The 20,913-nt window shown below is 38.9% G+C and overlaps 1 protein-coding gene across 33 annotated transcripts in view; it reads right to left on the bottom strand.

Annotated features, from left to right (window-relative positions):
* LOC112557156 (basement membrane-specific heparan sulfate proteoglycan core protein-like) overlaps window positions 1-20,913 on the bottom strand; it is a 131,013-nt gene that overhangs the window by 99,297 nt on the left and 10,803 nt on the right. For 27 of the 33 annotated variants that reach the window (XM_025226815.1, XM_025226818.1, XM_025226821.1 and 24 more), the window contains exons 3-12: window positions 19,372-19,537; window positions 16,985-17,139; window positions 15,342-15,467; window positions 12,503-12,710; window positions 11,389-11,690; window positions 10,936-11,061; window positions 10,508-10,633; window positions 9,288-9,398; window positions 5,501-5,617; window positions 919-1,041 (exon numbers count right to left, since the gene is read on the bottom strand). In XM_025226815.1, coding sequence (XP_025082600.1) covers window positions 919-1,041; window positions 5,501-5,617; window positions 9,288-9,398; window positions 10,508-10,633; window positions 10,936-11,061; window positions 11,389-11,690; window positions 12,503-12,710; window positions 15,342-15,467; window positions 16,985-17,139; window positions 19,372-19,537 — 1,560 coding nt within the window. The remainder of the gene's footprint in view (window positions 1-918; window positions 1,042-5,500; window positions 5,618-9,287; window positions 9,399-10,507; window positions 10,634-10,935; window positions 11,062-11,388; window positions 11,691-12,502; window positions 12,711-15,341; window positions 15,468-16,984; window positions 17,140-19,371; window positions 19,538-20,913) is intronic. The other 6 variants (XM_025226820.1, XM_025226831.1, XM_025226832.1 and 3 more) reach the window with 3 other exon arrangements.

Raw genomic sequence — 20,913 nt, 5'->3', positions numbered from 1 at the left:
TAGCTCCAATACCTGTGTAGCACAGTAAACTTCCCCCACTTGGGTACCTGAAATGGTACCTGACTTAATAAAGGGTTGGGGAAGGAAAGGCAGTGATGGAGAAGGGATGGGCACCACCCTCACAAAAAGCAGGCGCTGATAAGAAAAAAGTAGTCTCTGACGACTCACTACCAAATGAAAGAAAGGATCAGGGGACAGCTTTACATTTACCAGCTTCATAGAGTTATTGGAGCTGTCTTCTAAATTATGTTTCCCTCTTTTTAACACGAAGAATCCACATTTTTATCTAAATTTTTTTTTTGATACTTTGTGAATGACTTGGCTGCAACAGAAAATCTGAGTATGCATATGACAACAAAACAGGGGACAGAAAGAGTATGTCAGACTTTATCCCTGTAAGGCCATAGATCACTCAAATTTTATTCCAGTCAGATTACTGATCCTCAAAGTTTAACTCTGCAGATATCTGCTTGTACTAAAAAAAGAACTTAAATCACTTAAAGCATGTTTTTTATATAAATATATAGGTAAGCATATTATAATATTTACTTTATGCGACCTTTCAAAGTCCATTTAACATAATTTTACATACTTGCTATTTTTATGTGATTAAATGTGATTTAACACAAAATCCCGGTCAACTAAGACTACCAACTACCCAAATGAAAAAAAAGCAGTTCATATATTAAATTACCAGCGTGTTATTTGTATTGCGAGTCTTCATCAAGATGCAGTCACAGCTGGCGTAGTAATAAAAAAGGTTAAGCTGTAAATAACTGTGAGCTAAGTAATGTATTACTGTTTACAATAGGCAAGCATCTAATTGCATAGTATCCACAATCTCTGCTAGTAGTAAGTGACTTCAAAGGATGACAAAAGAAAAAAAACACAGATAAAATGCTGGAAATATGAACATACTGCAGCGATTAGGATCCTCATCTGAAGCATCTACACAATCTGGCAGAGAATCACACTCCTTGGATCCAGGGATGCATGAGCCATCATCACAACGAAACTCATCAATGCGGCACTGACGTGGCGCTAGAAAAGATCCCAATAGCAGCAAACTCTATGATAATGAAAATCCCATTTTACCCAATTTAGCTGAAATATACATAGTAGAGATTTCTTTAAGCAAATAAACTTACATCATGTCTAATGTCTGGACCATGAGGAAACTGTTTTGCTCTTTTTTCTTATCTATTAATTCTGGCCTCAGTCATAGTGCAAAGTTCTAAGATACAGAGATAGTTTTTTTAAAAATATGATTTTGTCTTCATCTACAAAACATGTATGTAATTTGTTACAACAATGAATGATTCTAAGAGTAAACAAGGTATGTCTATACATAGAAACACTTTTGCCTATTTTATGGAGCTAATGTTTGAACGGTGAACAAAATCTAATCAGATTACCATAGATTTTATTCATAAGCAAACACAAGAATACTTCACAACTATTTATGGTGCATTATTCAGCTATTATTTTGTAAATAATTGATTTATGGTTATATTGCCTATTTACTTTTATGTATAATAAATATACTGATACACTATACCACTTATTTGGTATCCTTATGACAGATGTTAACGTTAAGTTTATCTATGTGAATGGTTCAATCTTGGAATTTTAAGGATTATCAGATAATACAGATGTCAAACTACCACCTACAACAGACAACAGAGCACCTCTCTAGACAAATAATTACAACACTACAACAGACAGCTGAGCACATCATAATCACCTCTCAAGACGTTATGTACAATACTACAACAGAAGACCAGATATGCCAGCCATGACAAAAAAGAATATGGACAACAGAACCCCACACATAGTTCTGTATTGAGATAATATTATCTCCATTACCTACGATGACAAAATGACACAACATCATGATCAATGACCAGATAATCACCCATGGCAACAAGAGCACACCAACATTGTAGACATAATAGGACTTGAATGACATAGTTGCACAGCAACGTGATAAAAGACTAAATAACCACCCACAGCAACAAGACTGCATAAACAGCAGAAATGACCAGTTTTTAGAATGTAGACACACATTTCTTTGTCACTCTTAATGACAAAACTGCACAGCACAATAAATGGCCAGAAAAAAACTAGTATTGGCCTAAGGTGACAACAGTATGTAGGACTCACTTCTGTGGTGTAGATATATAGATAAGACTAGAACCATAATAACCAAGCCACAACACATAAATATATCATTTAGAAGAAAAATGCAGACAAAATATAGAAACCAGGATATGGCTGTTCACAGTAAAGGCCAATGGCACCATCTTCAGGTCTCACATATGCATATGTACATGCTTGTAAACTATTTGAGCAGTTTTGTGTACGATAGTGCTGAAGACATAAATGATATTAAAATGATCTGCCTTAAATGTAGGCCATAATTAAGTTTGTGCTTACCCAAGCATGTCACTGTGATTTGAAATTTATGGAGCTAGTGTTTGAAAAAAGTGAACAAAATCTGTAGCAAAGGATAATCAGATTATTACAGATTTGATCATCAGCAAACACATTTAGAATGTCTGCCTGAGAGCTGACTGTCATAAATTCAAAACTACCATCCAAAGAAAACAATGAGATTGAAATTAGAACACCAAGATCATGCATGGTTGATGGACATCTGAGCATGCAACATACACAGTCATAGCCATACAACTTTGGTGATTTGTTCTGACACATGTTGCTGGACATACCGCATTTATTATGATACATGTTGCTGGCCATATTGCACTGATTCAAGGGAAAACTGAGTTAAAACAGGAAACTAAGCTCAAAATTTCAGATAAAGATTTCAAAAGAAAAATATGCATTGATCTGGATTCAAAAGTATGTGGGCCAAGATATCACTGACAATATACCAAGGTTGCATCTGTAGCCAAAGTGATCTGCTTTACAGTCAATATGCGAACTTTGAAGAACAGGCGTTGGTGTGATGATGTTTTATCGTCTCTCTCTCTTATTCAGTGCTCAACTCAGATTGAACATATACACATATATTTATTTACATACATATATCAGTCTTATGGTCTGCTTACGGCTTAACGTCTTTACTCTATACTCTCTATACAGTCTTGTCTACCGGCTTCCCACGTCCTGTATATTTCTCCCCAGACCGGGTCAAAGTCCTCTGTTTAGACCATTAATATCTAGGATATGACAGATGTCAACACTAATTGTATTGTGGGACCTGAGGTTTTGAACATCCCTCCCCACCCCCATCTCATCCATTTTCAAAACTCTTGATAAAGTTTTCCTAATAGAATTGATTTATTCACTAGGAGTCTGGAAATTAATATATTCTTGAATTAAACCCATTCATCTGAAAATAATTTTGTACTCAGGTTAGCCTCAGAATATTATTTCCACAGGTTAACAACCATTATCATTAAATTTCTACACAACAAGAAATGGAAGAAATAACACTTATACTATGAGCAAAAAGACTATCATCTAGACTATGAGGACTGATTATCATCTAGTCATCTAACCAGAGCATCATCAGAGACATAGCTGGCGACAATGTAACATGTCAGGTGCAGATGCTGACATCGGAAGACAAGGATTAAAATTGTTAACTAACAACTAGAGCAACACAGTCACTGCAAGTTAGACTTCTTGCAACAAAGGCTGTGGCTGTTAAAATAAACAGGCCTCAAAACACAACTGTTGAATTCATGCAAAACAAAAAACCAAAAAAAAAAACCAAGCTATGACGTATAGTATATATATAGTAGAGATAGTACATGGACAGTTCATCTAATTTCTATAAATACTTACCACCATTTCCTTCACTCAACTTGTTAAGAATCAGAAATTACGCTGCTTCTCTTTGCTGTCTCATTTTGCTCTGCTTTGAAAAATCACTGCCTTTTATTTTTAAAAGAAATTTGGTCGAAGTTGACATCACACAAAGTCTGAGAAGGCAGGTTTGATGTTTTAAGGCCATCTTGTAACAACTTACTCAGGATCCCTTATTCAGCAGGATTGTGCAGAACCATTCAACATATTTATTCAGGGCCACAGAGATCAATACAAAGGACCTACCAATGGAGCATATGGAAGAAGTGTTAGGATTGATATGGGAAATGATATAACAGAATGCAAAGCATTCACAATAAGCTTTGTTAGATTATACACAAGATATGCAACAATACACAGAACAAATGCTGTATTTTTGCACAAACACGAACAAGTACAACATATAACGTACATACATCCACAGATGCAGACGATATGACTTCAAATATCAAGGTGAACTGGTCAACGTCAACAAGCTCATGGCAGGTTGGACAATAACATGATTTTTTGTTTTCATAGACATACAGTGGAACCTCGGTTAGCGAATATTTGGGATAGCGAACAAAAAGTTCGTTAAAAATATTTGTCTCGGATAGCGAACAAAATTTCGGGTAACGAACAGCCACGTGAACACCACGTGACCGACGAGATGTCATCATTCGCGCTCGAGACACAGTTACGATCGGTCGTTCTTTATCTGTGCGCAGAAGCAGCAGACACTGCACAAGTTTTTTCCTTCAACCTCAAAGCGACAGAAAATGGTAGTCACCCCCGATTTTACTGTGTCACGTGCTCAGGGAGGAGGAATCCAAGCAGTAATTCCACCTCTTCCTCCCCACACCTCCATCCACCCACGCCGTCAAAACGGCAAGTTTTCTGATGTTTTAATGCTTTTGTTAATGTTTCTATGTTTATTTAACTCCTTTATATTGTATTATAACTGTTCTCACTAAAACCTACCTATATAGCCTGTAACTTTCAAATATTAGCGAGTCAACTGGGGCTGGGAACCAATTAAATCTATTTCCTTTATTTCTTATGGAAAAATTGTTTTGGATAACGAACAACTTTCCAGAACGGATTGTGGTCGTTAACCAAGGTTCCACGGTATATGCACACAAACTGGCAATATACTTCAGAAGATCTGATGTCATCATAATAAAGATTATGCCAACTGTTCGATTGATGTCAATAAAGGTTATCTTTTTGATTTTTAAATAAAGAAATTCTTTTAAATTCTATTTAAAGATGATAGTAACTGCTAGTCTGAGTTTATTACTCTGTTTTTTGTATGAAGAACATTTTTTTCTCCCTTATTTTAGATGACATTCATTTTTAAAAACTATATTCCCCCCTATGTGATGGCTTTAATCCTATTTCAGTGACTTTCCCATCATAATTGAGAGTTTGCTAGATGATAGAAACAAAACTAAAGCCCTTCCCCACCCCGTTTTCTTCTCCTTAAAACATAAAGTTTTGAACTTCAGCTTGGAGAAGAAATTGCACACAGGAATGTACTGTGCTTCAAGAAATTATTTTGTAATACCCTAATCGAGATCTAACATGCTTCAGCTGTGTTTGCTAACCCTGAACAGCATGTACATCATCACATCCCTACATAATGTTTCACCAACCAGCTAAGCCATCTGGGCAGAAAAGAACTTACGACAGTCTAGTTCATCTGTGCGATCAGGACAATCAATGTTGCCGTCACATCGAAGAACTGCATTAATACACAGCCCCCCTTCGCATCTAAACTCGTCGCCACGGCATGGAATGGATTCTTATTAGAGCACAAAACACAAATATTTTTAGAAGCAATTAAATGTACCTAGCTCACATCATTACATCCACCATGTCAGCAGTAAAGTATAGTCATGAATCAAACTGAATCTTTGCTGTCACTTAAAGTTTACATTTACAGCAATGCAATGTTGATTACATCAATTACAGCTTTGTGCTCCCTGTGCCTTCATTATCCAATGACCGGTATATCAATCAAGAAACACATTAAGTAACGAATGTCCTATGCTTCAGATTATCAGATTTCTCAGCAGTAAGTTGGGTCGTTTTTGTTTTCAATCTTCAAACCCCAAATTAGCCAATACTGTAGCAAAGATCTAAGTCTGGAAATAAGTAGAAAAAAACACTTGCTGAAATGAATTGAGCTATTATATAGATAAATCCTATGTGCTACATGAATATCTGCAGATATATAAGGCCTTTAACATGGTGGATACAATGTCTGAATAAGCAGTGTGTACACTACTGTACTCTTTAACACAGCAGATGCAAGATTTGTATTAGCAGAGTGAAATGCAATCAAAATGCCATCAAAACTGTTTTAATAGGACACTTCTCCTATTGCTACAGTACTAAGTCTGCCAGCCCCTTCGCATTAAACATCTGTAATTAAAAGTGGTAAAAGTCAGCAAGGTTCCTCATTGACATGCACAGCAGTAAAATTAAACTAACCATTCAATTCAGCATAGTCAATAATAAACTGCATGTTATTTCAAAGCCTAAACTAAAATGAATCTTCAACTATGGCAACTCCTACAAAAATAACTACACACAGCTGCACACTGGGATAGCACAGCCTAACAGCGATCACGACCTTTATACACTGAAACTTGGTTATCATATTAATGCAAAGTTCAGTTCAGTTCAGTCCCATGCCCGGTCCGGGCGTAGGGGGGACCATCCAGCAGCAGCAACAGACAGAATTTTCCACCCGGTCCTGTCTTGAGCAGATGAGAGCAGGTCTGGCATCTCGCGTTCGGTCCATTCTTTGATGTTGGTGACCCAGCTTTTCCTCAGACGACCACGACGACGGCTCCCTTCGAGGGTTCCTTGTAGGATCGTCTTGGACAGGGTGTTGTGGCGGGTGACGTGACCGAACCAGGCGAGCTTGCGCCGCTTCACTGTTGCCAGAAGGGTTCATGTGGGCCCACGAGGGAGGTTACGGTGCTCCGTACGTATTCGTTGGTCTTGTGTTCGCGGTACGAGATGCGGAGCAGCTTTCTCAAGCACTTGTTCTCAAAGGCCTGGAGTTTCTTTTCCGTTGTGGCAAGCAGCGTCCAAGTCTCGCAGCCGTAGAGAAGGATTGACACTACGAGGGGCTTGTACAGCCTGTGCTTGGTACTGAAGCTGATTGAGTTGGTCCGCCAGATCCTGTCCAGCCTGGACATTGCGGATGTTGCCATACCAATCCTGATACGGATCTCTGCTGTACAGCAACCATCTCTAGTCAGGGTGGCACCCAAGTACTTGAAGCTGTTGACCTCCTCCAGTTTCTGGCCGTTCATGACGATGTTGCTGCTGCTGTCGGTGGTGGAAATAATCATCACTTTGCTTTTTTCTGAGCTTATTTCCATGCCATAGGCCCCCGTTCGCCTGGAGAGTCTGTCTGTCAAATCCTGAAATCCATTTTATCACCTGCTCTTATTCTGCAACCTTAAGGGACTTTTCTCCTTTTTCTTTTTACAGTCCTTGCAGTCTTCAGACTTCAGTGACAACTGTGAATGACATTCTGACATTTCTAAAGATAAATCATTCCTTTGCAGCTTTGTGCAAAAATGTTGCATGTTGAATGTTTTAAAGGTTCTCTCTTTTTTTAAGGACTGACTTCAACTCTTTCTCTCTCGCGATGACAAAGAGACAAAACTGTGTATTGAGGATATGTGCATCAGGTAATGGATTATTTTCAGGCAGCAAACTGCTAGCAGCATGCAGATACTCAGGAAAGGTTACATTTAGTAATTTGATATTACTATCAGTAATTAAAGTACCAGTGGCCACAGGAGACAGAACATTTTTAATATTAGACTGTTTTTTAAAAAAAAACCTGAACGCTGATGAAACATTATCATAAAAAATCAGTTTTTAATTGTTTTCGCTATATCACTGCATGCTCTAGTAGTGGTTAGCAATTGTTCACAGTTTATCCCAACGCACATTTTTTTCCCCTTGTTTAAAGTGCAGTCAAATCACTTATGTTAGCTGTGTAGATTGCAGGAAATTAGGCTCAGTATTGACAAAGATGTATCATCAAGCTGCTTGGCCAACACAGAGATATGCTGTATTATCTTTTCTAGAAATAAACACTTGTAACTAAAACGTCAGAGCTCAATAATTTCCTTGGGAGTACAAGTAACCTTGGACTTCCCTTGATCACATGTATCTCAACATATGCCTTTCATTGTGTAAGGAACTCATGCAAGCTGTGAAGTTAACAATACCAAGACAGTTAACAGTACAAGTGAGCCCGACAATCAACTAAAAATGTTGAGATCTCTTGCCTGGTGAAAGCTCCTCAGCAAGTCTGGAAGCTTTATAAGGTTGATTTTGAGAATGTTTTTGTGAATGTCAGGTACGGGATCTGAAGTTCATATAAAGCATTACTATACAGATTTTATTGTTTTCTATTTATTATGTGCACGTCTACATTTTCTCTGAATTGTTCTGAGAAGAATTTGTCACAAATACTTAATATTACTTTTCATTATTATAGTGAAAAATTTAAATGTAGGACTGTATGCCTGTAATTTTTATATGAAAAATTTCATCTTTCTTGAAATATTTTTTCTATTATTGTGAATGTGCCACTTTCTTGTGATGCTATCATTAATATTATGGAAAGAAAAGAGAGGAATTCTAATATCACACTAAAGTTCTTTTGCAATTTTGTCTTGCATGAAAACTTATGTACAATAATGTGGACCTGAAGGCTTGTAACACATTAGATTACAGTGATCTCAACCCTGATGAAGCATCAGATTATTGAAAGTCAGAGTACAAGGGTTTTGAATCTAATAAGACACCTAATAATCCTGATATGCCCAACAAACATTCACAGATTACAGACAGCCTATTCCACTTTGAAAATACTGAGACTCCTCTGCAGCAAGAACAGTTTCTCTTCTTCAAAAACTGTTGCTTTTAGTGACTGTCACACACCTGGAGACTTCATCAATGTCGATGGACTGAACCGACACAAACCTCAGAATTTGTAAAAAAAGTACATATGAAAACACTGATACCAGAATCATGCTCCACTAACATTTGTTTTTTTATTCTTATCATCTTACTGTCATTAAGATCTTAATAAACTCCTCTGAAATTAGCTACACCTGTGTTGTTGTAACTATTATCCACTGTCATTTTTGTGAATTTCATTTTCTTTCTTTTTTAATTATGGTCTTTAAATTTGAAAAAAATTACCTTTGTCATAACCATAAGAGCAGATTTGTCCTCTCTGAAGACTTAATTTGTTTCTCAATTCTTTTTTAAAACTGGCACAATAAAAGTCTCTCAACGTTAATGAACCAAGCAGATATAAGAGACTGGACTAGATAAAGTGGTGGGCAGGAAATGTCATATGTACCTGATTGTCCACAACCACAAAACAGTGGACTTTTTTGTTTTTATGAGGAAATAAAAGTTGTACTTACGACACTGAAATTCATCATCTCCACCAGGACAGTCGGCACGACTGTCACATCGCAGCAAAATACTAATGCAGCTTCCATCAATGCAGCGGTACTCATCAGCAGTGCAGGCAGCTGTCCATGGAGAGAAATGTGAAAGTCAAGTAAACATTGTCAAGAGAGGAATGTTAAAGTAAATTAAACATTGTCAAGCAAGTGCAACAGTCAGGATGTGTGCACGATTCCAGCCCACATGGCATGCACTCTGAGGCTATCTTGGGTTTTGTTTCATTCCTATAGCTGTCACCAAACCAAAAATACCATACATCAACAGGACTTATCTCATTATTAATAATGAAACACAGTCGAGCTCCATGTGATACTTGTCCAACTATTTACTGCCAAATCAGAGCAAGCACATCACTGGTCAGCACTATTTGCTGCACTATGAGCAAGAACAGCACTCACTATTATGTCAGATTATTACACATGCATCACTTGTGACACTAAGCTAAGTCACACAGTACATCCCCCCAAATGACGATCATGTCCCACTAATTTGAATCACTAGCATTTAAGGTCATGTTCCATTAAACTACACCACTCACTATCATAAATTACACTAATCTACACTGTCCTGCCATTTCATGGTGAGCCCAACAACTGATGACGGCAAAAGACTGAAAGTTAATTAATTTTTTTACATCAAGCTGGAAAACTTCAACAACCATGTTTTCAAATGTGCACCAGGTATAGTAATTTTGGCAAAATACAGCCAACATGACTTTCAAACTCTGTACTCTTCAATAAAATATTTTGCAGAAATCCTGTAGGGCTACATCTGTCATATGTGCACATTGCACAATCAAGTTAAGGGTACTTATTCTTTTCACAAGTAGATTTCCTCTTTCTGCTTTGTTACTTTACATTTTCCAGATACAAAACAGTGTTATTTCTGTCACCACATTGAGAATTAAGAACACAGAGAGGTGACCTTAATGAAAAAACAAAAACTGCCATAGAGTGAAAGAGTAATCCTTAACAACACCAAATGCTTATTCTTAGATGGGTGTTTGCAAACATATAACATAAACAGATACACTGTTCCGTACTGGTTCAGCAAAACAGAAAACTGGAGTAAGAAAGACAAAAGTGACTGGGTTAACTAACTAGAGCTGCAGCATCTTAGTGTCAGCACATGCTGACTTTACAATTACCCTTGCAGACTATAGAACACTACTTACTACAGAACTGTTCATCTGAGCCATCTGGGCAGTCTGCTTTACCATCGCACCGTAGCCGACGGTTTATACACTGTCCAGTGCTGACACATCTAATTCGGCCTTCAAGGCATGGTTCAACGTCAGGGCCTGTTTAAATCATTGGTATCAAATGCATTGACAATTTAGACCAGTTAAAATATGATAACAATGATACTATAGTTATCATTAAAGGTAAGAAAGGAAAAGATACAAATCATTCAGAGCCATCAGTGAAATAATTCTATAAAAGCAAACATAAGTGACAAGATTTTAAAAAGAACAAAGTAATGTTGTAATCCATGGAATGTGCTAATCCATAATGTTTTTGGATTTTGTTTTGGTTTTTTTTTTTTTGTTTTTTTTTTTGCTTTTTGCTTTTCATTAACTTGGAGGAAAATTAAAACTATTACCACAGTTGAGTTCATCCGACCCATCATTGCAGTCAGGTTGTCTATCACACACATAAGACTTTTGGATACAGTACCCATCGTTACAGGTAAACTCATTGCTGGCACAAGTATATACAGGTATAACGGCTGCAGAAAAAAAAAGTTTAAGTCTGCACAACATTTTTCAAGTGACCTTAAAACAAGACTTGATTTTTAAAAATCTATTAACAGTGACATCCTTAAAACAGAATGATGTAAAGTACTTTATCCCTGTAATTATCTAATATCATGCTTCATACTTCATCAATGTGATTATCAATTGCTCCAACCATCAAACCATCAAAATTCTAGTAGCAAGATCAGTCGCAAAAGTGGAGACCACAATCATGATAATTATGATGTTTAAAATGATTTATAATTGTTTTTATGAATTTAGTAAAGTGAAAAACATTCTGAACATATTCTGAAACTTACCCAGGGGACTGGCATAGTCCAAAACTGCCCTTATAGCAAAAGTGGCATTGGTGGTTCTGGAAGGTACAGTGCTAACATCAAAGGGAACTTCTGGCTCCAACATGTCCTCATAAAACTGAGCATAATAATTCTGAAAAAGCTCACTGGCTGGTACAGCATCATCTGCCAGTGTTGCCTGAGCAATAACATTATTGCGTGTAGAACGAGGATAGAAGATACCAATAAAATCCCCACGTTGTACCTCAATTGGACGAGTAACAGAGACTGTCTGCCTACCAGCCGCAGCAGGTGGAAACAAAGTTCTGTAACAAATTGTGTGCTAAACTACTTAAACTACTGTGATAAAATACTGAGCATAGTTTACTTGAAGATGGCAATTATATCAACAGAAAAACAAAACCTATTCACCAGGATCTGCCTCAAACATCTTTAACAGCATCTAACTACAATATATCACAGCTGAGCTAAAACTTACTTAAAGATTTTTTTCTCTGCACAGACAAAATGCTTACTTTATTTTAAGCATCAAAATAAAACAAACACTGAATATAGCAAATATAAAATTTTTCCTTAAGTTTGTATTATCCTGATATACATGTAGCAATCTGGAACCCAAAATGTCCTCAAATGAAATCATATATGATTGAATCAGCAGAAGGAACAGAACACATCCCTGTAATCTCTAGTTCTTCTGTAGCAAAAATGGAGTGACTCAGCATAGTGTAAATTTAACTGACAACATCAATGGTTTCATGATAATTATTTGTGTCCTTATTTTTTCCAGCTTATAAGTGCAAATTAAAAGTATCATTTGAAGGCTTAGTGAAAGCAATTTTAAAAAAGAAGTTTAATTAATTTTTGTGGTGGTCACTGTATTTTTCATGCTGGCATAATTGTGATCAGAGTTGATTTTAAATGTTACCTTCAAGACTGTAGTCAGTAGACTGCTTTGTTCTTTCAGGAACTATTAAAAGTTTATAAAAGCTGATGGCAGTATTTAAGAGTTATTTACAGCATTGCTTTGTCTGAGCATAAACTATCATGAAATATACCTGTCTATTCAGAAAGCATTACTAAATTTACTGGTTGGAACAGAAATCATCATCCAACATACCTATCCACGAGGAGAAACTCAGTTTCTGTCACTTGCCGCCAGACCCCTGCAAAAGCTTCTCCTTCTGGGATCAAGCGATAGTACTCCCAACTTACTACTCTGCCCGGACATGGGAAAGCATTGTTGATGAGCAGACTGGCCCAGTTGCTGCCATTACGCGGAAGGAAATCTGGCTTGCGACCAATGTATGTGGGGCATGAACGGTCATCTGCAATACATCAAATGATGTATCAAAGTGCAATCTGCCTGTTGAACAATCTTTCTTATCATTCATTGTTGGTAAAATGTAAAATGTCATAAATAGCATAAAAGATATTTAATACAATTAACACAAGCCACTCCTGCTTTGTCAACATAAAAAAACTAGAGGACTATGTGTTTAAAGCATATGACTTTATTTATCCCAGAGGATAGCAGCAGGTCTATAAGAAAGCAAGTGTTAAACTAAACAGCATAAAACAACAATCAACAATGCTATAACACATTCATACCAGTAAAACCAGACAGACCGTCAAACAATCACAGTTCAGACCCACATAAAATCATAATTCCTTGACACAAAGAGTAGTGTTCAGAAGTCACATGGCTCAAACAAAAGACAGTTTCAATCTGATGGTCCTGCATGCAGACACAGAGGATTGGTGGCCTGATGGAAGCCAATGGAACTCTCTCAATAAGACGAGCCTAACATCATGAAGAATTGCAAAAACCTTAAAAATATCTGTTACACACAAGTATGAAGGTCACTCCAGGCTATCCCAATAATGTTTGAGCAGGTGTATACAAAATGATTCAAGTTGTTCTTAACCTTCATTGGTAAACTGTTGTAGAAACAGACAAACAACGACAGCACACTATGGGATCTATCAAATTACTAAAAATATCTCTGGGAGAGTGAGAAAGACCAGCTTCTGGAGAAGAAAGAGGCAAAATCTTTCCTACAGGCAGTGGTACATCATCAAAGTGCCCAGTAAATCCTGTTTCAGGTCAACTGTAATAAAGCAACTGTAGTTAGGAAAAAGTCAAGAAAACAACAAAGGTGTTCACTCTGAAGTCTGACTGCATATCTAAAGCATGCTGGAAATGGCTTCAGTAGCTCTTTAAATGTCTTAAAAGTTACAATTTTTTATATTTTATATGATCCTCATATGATGTCATGAAATATAAATATAAACACAAAGCATCTAGCTTCAGCAGACAGTGTCACAGTGGGGTAGGTCCCTGGTGGTATGAAAAATGCTCAAATGATGTTAAAGGTGTTAAGGAGGAAAACTAAGACTGACAGTCTCGTGTCCAATATAATAACAATCCTTTTTGGTGCTTATAGGACATACTGACAGTAAGTCTGATGTTCAATGTAATAGTCATCATTTTATAAATTATACTGTGCAGTCTCATGGTGGCATCAGATAGTACACTGGAATTCTACCTTATATACAGTTCTTTCTCTCTCTGCATCCCTCCACCGCTATTGCTCTCTCTCTCTCTTTCTCTCTCATACACATGACACATACACCCACATGTGCATGACAACCACACCCACATGTGCATATGATAGCAAGTACATTAGTGAGTATTTCAAGTAGTCAAACACAAAACACAATGCTCCTATGCTCTGCTGCCAAAGCCAGACACCAGAAGGCACCAATCACCAAGCAGTCAGCAGTCACCAAGCCAGTTTAAAGCAGCAAAAGGAAGCAAGAAATCGTCTGATCAGTTTACAACAATGGCAAAAACTGATGTCTACAGAAATATACAGCAATGTTTACAGCTAGCACTGCAAGACACAGTGCTGTCTACTGATTATCTAGAGAGAGATGCAAAAGTAGTAGTGAAAGACAGACCCAATCTTGTCTACTAATCCTCTGCAGAGATACAAAGTGCTACAGAAAACTCATATAGCATCTAAAAAGATGAACTAAAGCTCATTATATCATGTAGAGAAATAACAATACTCTTTCTATAGCGCTTTACCCTTCACCATCAAAGGCAGGATTAAGATGCGTTTCACTGCCTGAGAGCAGCAGCCTTCAGATCAGGTCAACATTGTGCCATCTACAGCTCATCTATATCTAGAGAAGAAATGTTGTCTCCAGCTCATCAACATCTACAGAAGTGTTGTCTACAGCTTGCATGGAAATGCAGACATTGTGCTGTCTAAAGCTTTTATTTTACGAAGAGAAACAGTACTATCTGCAGTTCACCTATCCCAGGAGTGGGCAAAGTTTTCTTTTTGGGGACTGGTGTCAAATTTCTAAGCTATGCGGCAGGCCGGTGAAATACCAAAAAAAACCCAGGCCAGGTGACTACACAACAAACCTAGTGATAATGGAATGGACATAAAATGAGTACATAATGGCATTTGGTTACCCAATTTATTGCGTAAAGTGAAGCTGCTTGAGTTTGCTCACAATAAAACTTTAAGATCAGCATTTCCTTTGAAGGCAGATGCCCCCAATGCTTTCTAACGACTCCATGCCATCCGAGTTATTTGCTGTCTGTGTACTTTGTGTGTGTTAGAATGTTACGGACTGCAGATTTCTAATGCTGTTGTACTTGATAAATTAAATTTCACCGAGATTAACCTAGGCTGAATAAAATAAAAATTAAAACAGGTTCACTTCACATTTTGGCAGACGGGCCGGTCCAAAGAGGTCCACGGGCTGCATGCAGCCCGCAGGCCATACTTTGCCCACTTCTGGTCTATCATCTAAAGGAAAAGTCGGTGCTCTCTAAGCCTCTGGAGAGGGAAAACAAAGATGTTGAGAGAAGGTTGGGGCCTCCAGATGTGCTGCCCCACTTTATTTGACAAACGAGAGACCTCCACCTGACAACTTACGACATGCTCGCTCATCTGCCCCACCAGGGCAGTCCACCCTCTGGTCACAACGGCGCACACTGTCAATGCACACTCCGTGGTCACAGTGAAACTGATGGGAACTGCATCTATCCCTCCCTGTAGCTTCTGCATGCACAGATGGTGTAATCTTGAATTCACTTCAGCTTTTGATACCATACAGTATATGCAGATTGATTAAAAACACTTCCTTTGTACAAACAGTAAACTATATATGAGGGTGATTGCGGATTTTTGAATGCCATTTTAATAATAAGAAAACTGGATAAGGTCCTAAATAAAATTCATTTTAATGTAGAGGGCTCAGAATAACAAACAGTCAAGCCAAAATTATGATCTTAAATAAGATGGCCGTCAAATTCCTGCAAAGGTTTATTTCTATATGGCATCTTAAAACAAATAGCAAGATTACTCAACAGTTTCAGTCCAGAATATTAACTGGTAGGTTTGATTGCTACTTAGTCCCATACAAATGCTATAGATGGAGAGGGAATATGAACAGGTTGCGATAACAGTGAAATATTTACAAAGCTTACTTGTTTGACTATGAGCATACCAACGCGGCATTAGAGATCCATTTAGGTATAAAGCTGGACATACACTGGCCACACTTTAACAGACTGTTTAGTGTCCCAGATGCAGGACTAAACCACAAGCTAACACAGGCACTGTAATTTTCATGTGAGTTTTTGGTTTACAAGTGGTCTTACAGCTGCTCCATATAGTGACCATCTGGCTTGTTCATTCTTTGGCCACATCTTACATTCTTGGATTGTTATCCTTAGGTTATTGCAGAAACCAGAGTAAGTCTTTGTGACAAATGCCATATTCAATATCCCACTGACTACCAACTTGTCCAGCCTGACTGATGTGTTTGTGTGTGTGTGCATGCATGTGTGTGTGTCAAGTATTGCACACTGACATGAAAAAACTGGCTCAGACTTCTAGACAACATTAAAAAAAATCAGCGCAGTGAAGGCACCCCACAAGGTTATTTTGACACTCCACGTGTTTGTCATCAGCTTCTGTCTAGTCAGCAATTCATGGCTGCACTAGAGCCAGTCTGCTAGTGTAAGAAAGCTTTCTAACACATCTGCTACAAAGCTGCGCATTGCTGTCTCCTTATTCCTATCCTAGTATTTGAGCCCCCCCGATGGATATACTTATGACATCACTCTTTTTACGAAAGATTTTTGAAAATTCATCATGGTTAAAAGTGATAGAGCCAAACTACAGGCCCATCATCACCTTCTATCATTGACTTTGGTGATGATGTTTGGCTCACAGTTGACCATGAACTTCTTTGTCAGCTTCAGCAGCCTGAAATGTCTTGCAAGTATGATGATGATCTGTTTTACCTCATTAATCTTCTCACCATCCAGTAGAACCAGTTAGTTCATCACAAACTACTGGAGACTTGTTTGTTGCTCCAACAATCATGTAGGCAGCTTACAAAGTTTGCTGCACACTAACTACTGTGATCACTGACAGTAGAAGTCAGGAGCTGCAGACTATGAAAAAAATAGAGTTCTTTAACCCCTGGATATCTGTTTATGAACTGTGTAGAACAGCAGAACAGTGCTACAATACCAATACTACAATAATATTAATTTCATTCCACTTACCGGGTTGAAGGGATTTGAAGGAGAATCCTTCACGGCTGACCCCATAGGGGCCAATAGAGCCTCTGCCGATGGAATTTTCCAGGACTGAACGTAGCACTTGCTGGTCATTGAACCCATCAGAAACAAGATCAAGGGTCACCAACAGTGGGTCCCGGCTGTTGACAGAACAGTTGGTAAGAATAACCTTGGTAATCAAAATAAATAAGGAACAATTGATCAAATCTTGAGAAAGCAAGACAAGCCATACCTTTATGTAAACTAGCTGTATTTCTGTAAAGACTGTACTGAATGGTTCGTGCTTTAACAGATTAACAGATGTTATTATGTAATCTAGTTCTGTTTCCTTAAAGACTATACCAAATGGTTCACGCTTTTAACAGACATTTATAGATGCTGGCGAAATATTTCTCCTCAGTTAATAACAACATCTGACAAGGAGCTGCTTATGAAATATCCACTAGCAAAGTATATGCTTTGCAAGGTGTACCATCATGCTGGAGGCAGAAGTTCAATGCTACTTCACTTGAGTTGGGCTGACAGCTATGGCTGTTGTTTGTTCACGGTGCAATGAGATTCCAATATTTACTTTTCATCCTCCAGAAAGTAGAAGTTTTAGTGATGAAAGACAAGGTTTTTTACTGCCATAAAATTTATGCATAAAATATTACACAAATGCATCATAAGAAACTGAGAAATTTTAATGGGCATAACAAAATTAGACTTAAAGCCACTGAGTGCTTTAGTTTAGTCAAATGATGTGAGAAAAGTTATATTTATATCTGGAAAACTTGCTAGTTTCTTCAGAGATTAACTTATTTTACCATGGATTGATTTTTTTTTCAAGCTGTATTTATGAGTAATCTACTCGCCATATTGCAGTCATATGTTTATGGCTGTAAAACAGCTCCCAGCATTAATTTCACAGACCATTGACTTTGCAGGTTGTCAGTGAATGTTTTGTAAATGTTTGTTGTTGCCACGTCCTTCCAATCAAAATGATGTTAAGCACTAATTGGTATGGAGCCAGCGTAACTAGACGCTCTTGTGTGTGAGACAACAAGAAAAGAGTTTTACCAGCAGATGTGCAATAGGTATATGTCATGTTGATTTGCATCATGGAGTGAGAAAAAAGGGATATTCTTTACAGTCCAGTTCTAATAAAGACCTAGTCTCCTAGAAAGTGCTGTCCAGGTAAAGACCTAGTCTCCTAGGAAATGCTGTCCAGGTAAAGACCTAGTCTCCTAAGATGTGCAGTAAAGACCTATCTAGTCTTAAGACGTGCTGAAAGTTCAGATTCAAGATCGCCATGCTTTGCTATCGTGCTGTTTATGGTCTTGCCCCAAACTATCTGTCTCAGCTTGTGTTGCCCTACCAGCCTCATAGGTCCGTTTGTTCGGCCCACGCCAGTCTTCCCTCTGTTCCACGAATCAGACTGGATACGTTCGGCCGTCGCTCTTTCTCCTGCTCCAGCCTCAGTATGTGGAATGGCCTGCCTCCCTCTCTGCAGACAGCGGAGTCGGTAATGCCTTCCACTCTGGACTTAAAACCATATCTCTCTCGGAAACACCTGTAACTCGTCCATCCTGTTGTCCTTTCTCTCCCACACTCCGTGTTCCTTCATGTACTTGCATTGCTAACTGATGCATGTTTGTATATGTTGTACTTGTTTGTACATCACAAGGCCTGTTTCCCCACTGCCGCTGGTCTCTTGTGAGATCTTTCTCCCTTTACTAAGGAAAATAGTTGCTGCCACGGCACTTCGTGGAACAAGGTCCCCAAGTACAAACGCGACCTCCTCCTCCCCTAACTCCACCATCCCCTGGTAAATAAGCTCGTCATTCCTCACCAACACCGTCACAAGACAGGGGCGTCAGCCCTCTTCCCTCTCTGTAATCTTTCTTTTTTCTCTGGTGGTTTATTTTGCACTTTATCTGCCATGTGTGAAGCCAGTCGGGTGCCAGCGTTGGTGAGCTGTGAGCACGTGCGGTCCATGTTTGTCAATTCCATTTCACGGCGGATGCCACGAGCGCTAGGGGTCTGGGAGGGGCTGCTTTATCACACGCTCACTTCGCAGACTTCCCCTCACCCACTTTCCCCTGCACCTTATAACCAGCCACACACAGGAGTGGGGTAGATGAGATTTACGCCGAGCCAGCAACTAAGGTTATATCAAACAGCCAGCCCTGTAAACAGAAGCCACATTCCAAAAAAAAACAGTGTGTCCGAGACGAGAGCTGAACCCAGGACAGCCAGCCCTTGTGTTGGCGACAGGCGCTAACTGTTGCGCCACCGGACAGGACGTGGCCCTGTGCAGCACGCACGACACTCCTTCATCAGCCTGTCTTGTGACGTAGGACCGTCCCCACCTATTGACTAGATGCTCTCACCTGTACTGAATGACTGTGACCATCTGCTGCCCGGGTACATTGGTAAACAGTTGTTCGATGGCGCCAGCAAGGGCAGCCGACAAATCCTGGAAGTCCGCGCTGTTGCGGTCACCCAAGCCAGAGGTGTAGGCGATGCTGGTGAAGGCAATGGTCACCCGGTAAAAGACTGAAACACAAATGTTTCCAAAATATCGCTGAAATGTATTGTCAGCGGGTAAAACGATGAAACAAAAGTTTGTACAGTGTAGATACTGGGTACTAGCTAGGTAACATATGTACAATGTAGATACTGGGTACTAGCTAGGTAACGTCTGTACAATGGTTTGTACAATGTAGATACTGGGTACTAGCCAAGTAACATCTGTACAATGTAGATACTGGGTACTAGCTAGGTACGTCTGTACAATGGTTTGTACAATGTAGATACTGGGTACTAGCCAGGTAACGTCTGTACAATGGTTTGTACAATGTAGATACTGGGTACTAGCTAGGTACGTCTGTACAATGTAGATACTGGGTACTAGCTAGGTAACGTCTGTACAATGTAGATACTGGGTACTAGCTAGGTAACGTCTGTACAATGTAGATACTGGGTACTAGCCAGGTAACATCTGTACAATGTAGATACTGGGTACTAGCCAGGTAACGTCTGTACAATGTAGATACTGGGTACTAGCCAGGTAACGTCTGTACAATGTAGATACTGGGTACTAGCTAGGTAACGTCTGTACAATGTAGATACTGGGTACTAGCCAGGTAACGTCTGTACAATGGTTTGTACAATGTAGATACTGGGTACTAGCCAGGTAACGTCTGTACAATGTAGATACTGGGTACTAGCCAGGTAACATCTGTACAATGTAGATACTGGGTACTAGCCAGGTAACGTCTGTACAATAGCCATGGTTTGTACAATGTAGATACTGGGTACTAGCCAGGTAACATCTGTACAATGTAGATACTGGGTACTAGCCAGGTAACGTCTGTACAATGGTTTGTACAATGTAGATACTGGGTACTAGCCAGGTAACATCTGTACAATGTAGATACTGGGTACTAGCCAGGTAACGTCTGTACAATGGTTTGTACAATGTAGATACTGGGTACTAGGCAGGTAACGTCTGTACAATGTAGATACTGGGTACTAGCCAGGTAACGTCTGTACAATGGTTTGTACAATGTAGATACTGGGTACTAGCCAGGTAACGTCTGTACAATGGTTTGTACAATGTAGATACTGGGTACTAGCCAGGTAACATCTGTACAATGCAGATACTGGGTACTAGCCAGGTAACGTCTGTACAATGGTTTGTACAATGTAGATACTGGGTACTAGGCAGGTAACGTCTGTACAATGTAGATACTGGGTACTAGCTAGGTAACATATGTACAATTTAGATACTGGGTACTAGCCAGGTAACGGCTCACCCCAAGTCTGCTCATCCTCGCTTCTGTTTATTTTGTTTACATGTTGTTGTCAAAATAACCACGAGGGTCAACATCTCGTGAAATTTTTTGATGACACTGCACTGCTCTCTCTCT

This window comes from Pomacea canaliculata, linkage group LG2 (genome assembly GCF_003073045.1).
Source record: "Pomacea canaliculata isolate SZHN2017 linkage group LG2, ASM307304v1, whole genome shotgun sequence".
Classification (NCBI taxonomy): Eukaryota; Metazoa; Mollusca; class Gastropoda; order Architaenioglossa; family Ampullariidae; genus Pomacea; species Pomacea canaliculata.
Note: the sequence above shows the minus strand (reverse complement) of the source record. Positions and strands in the feature narration are given on the sequence as shown.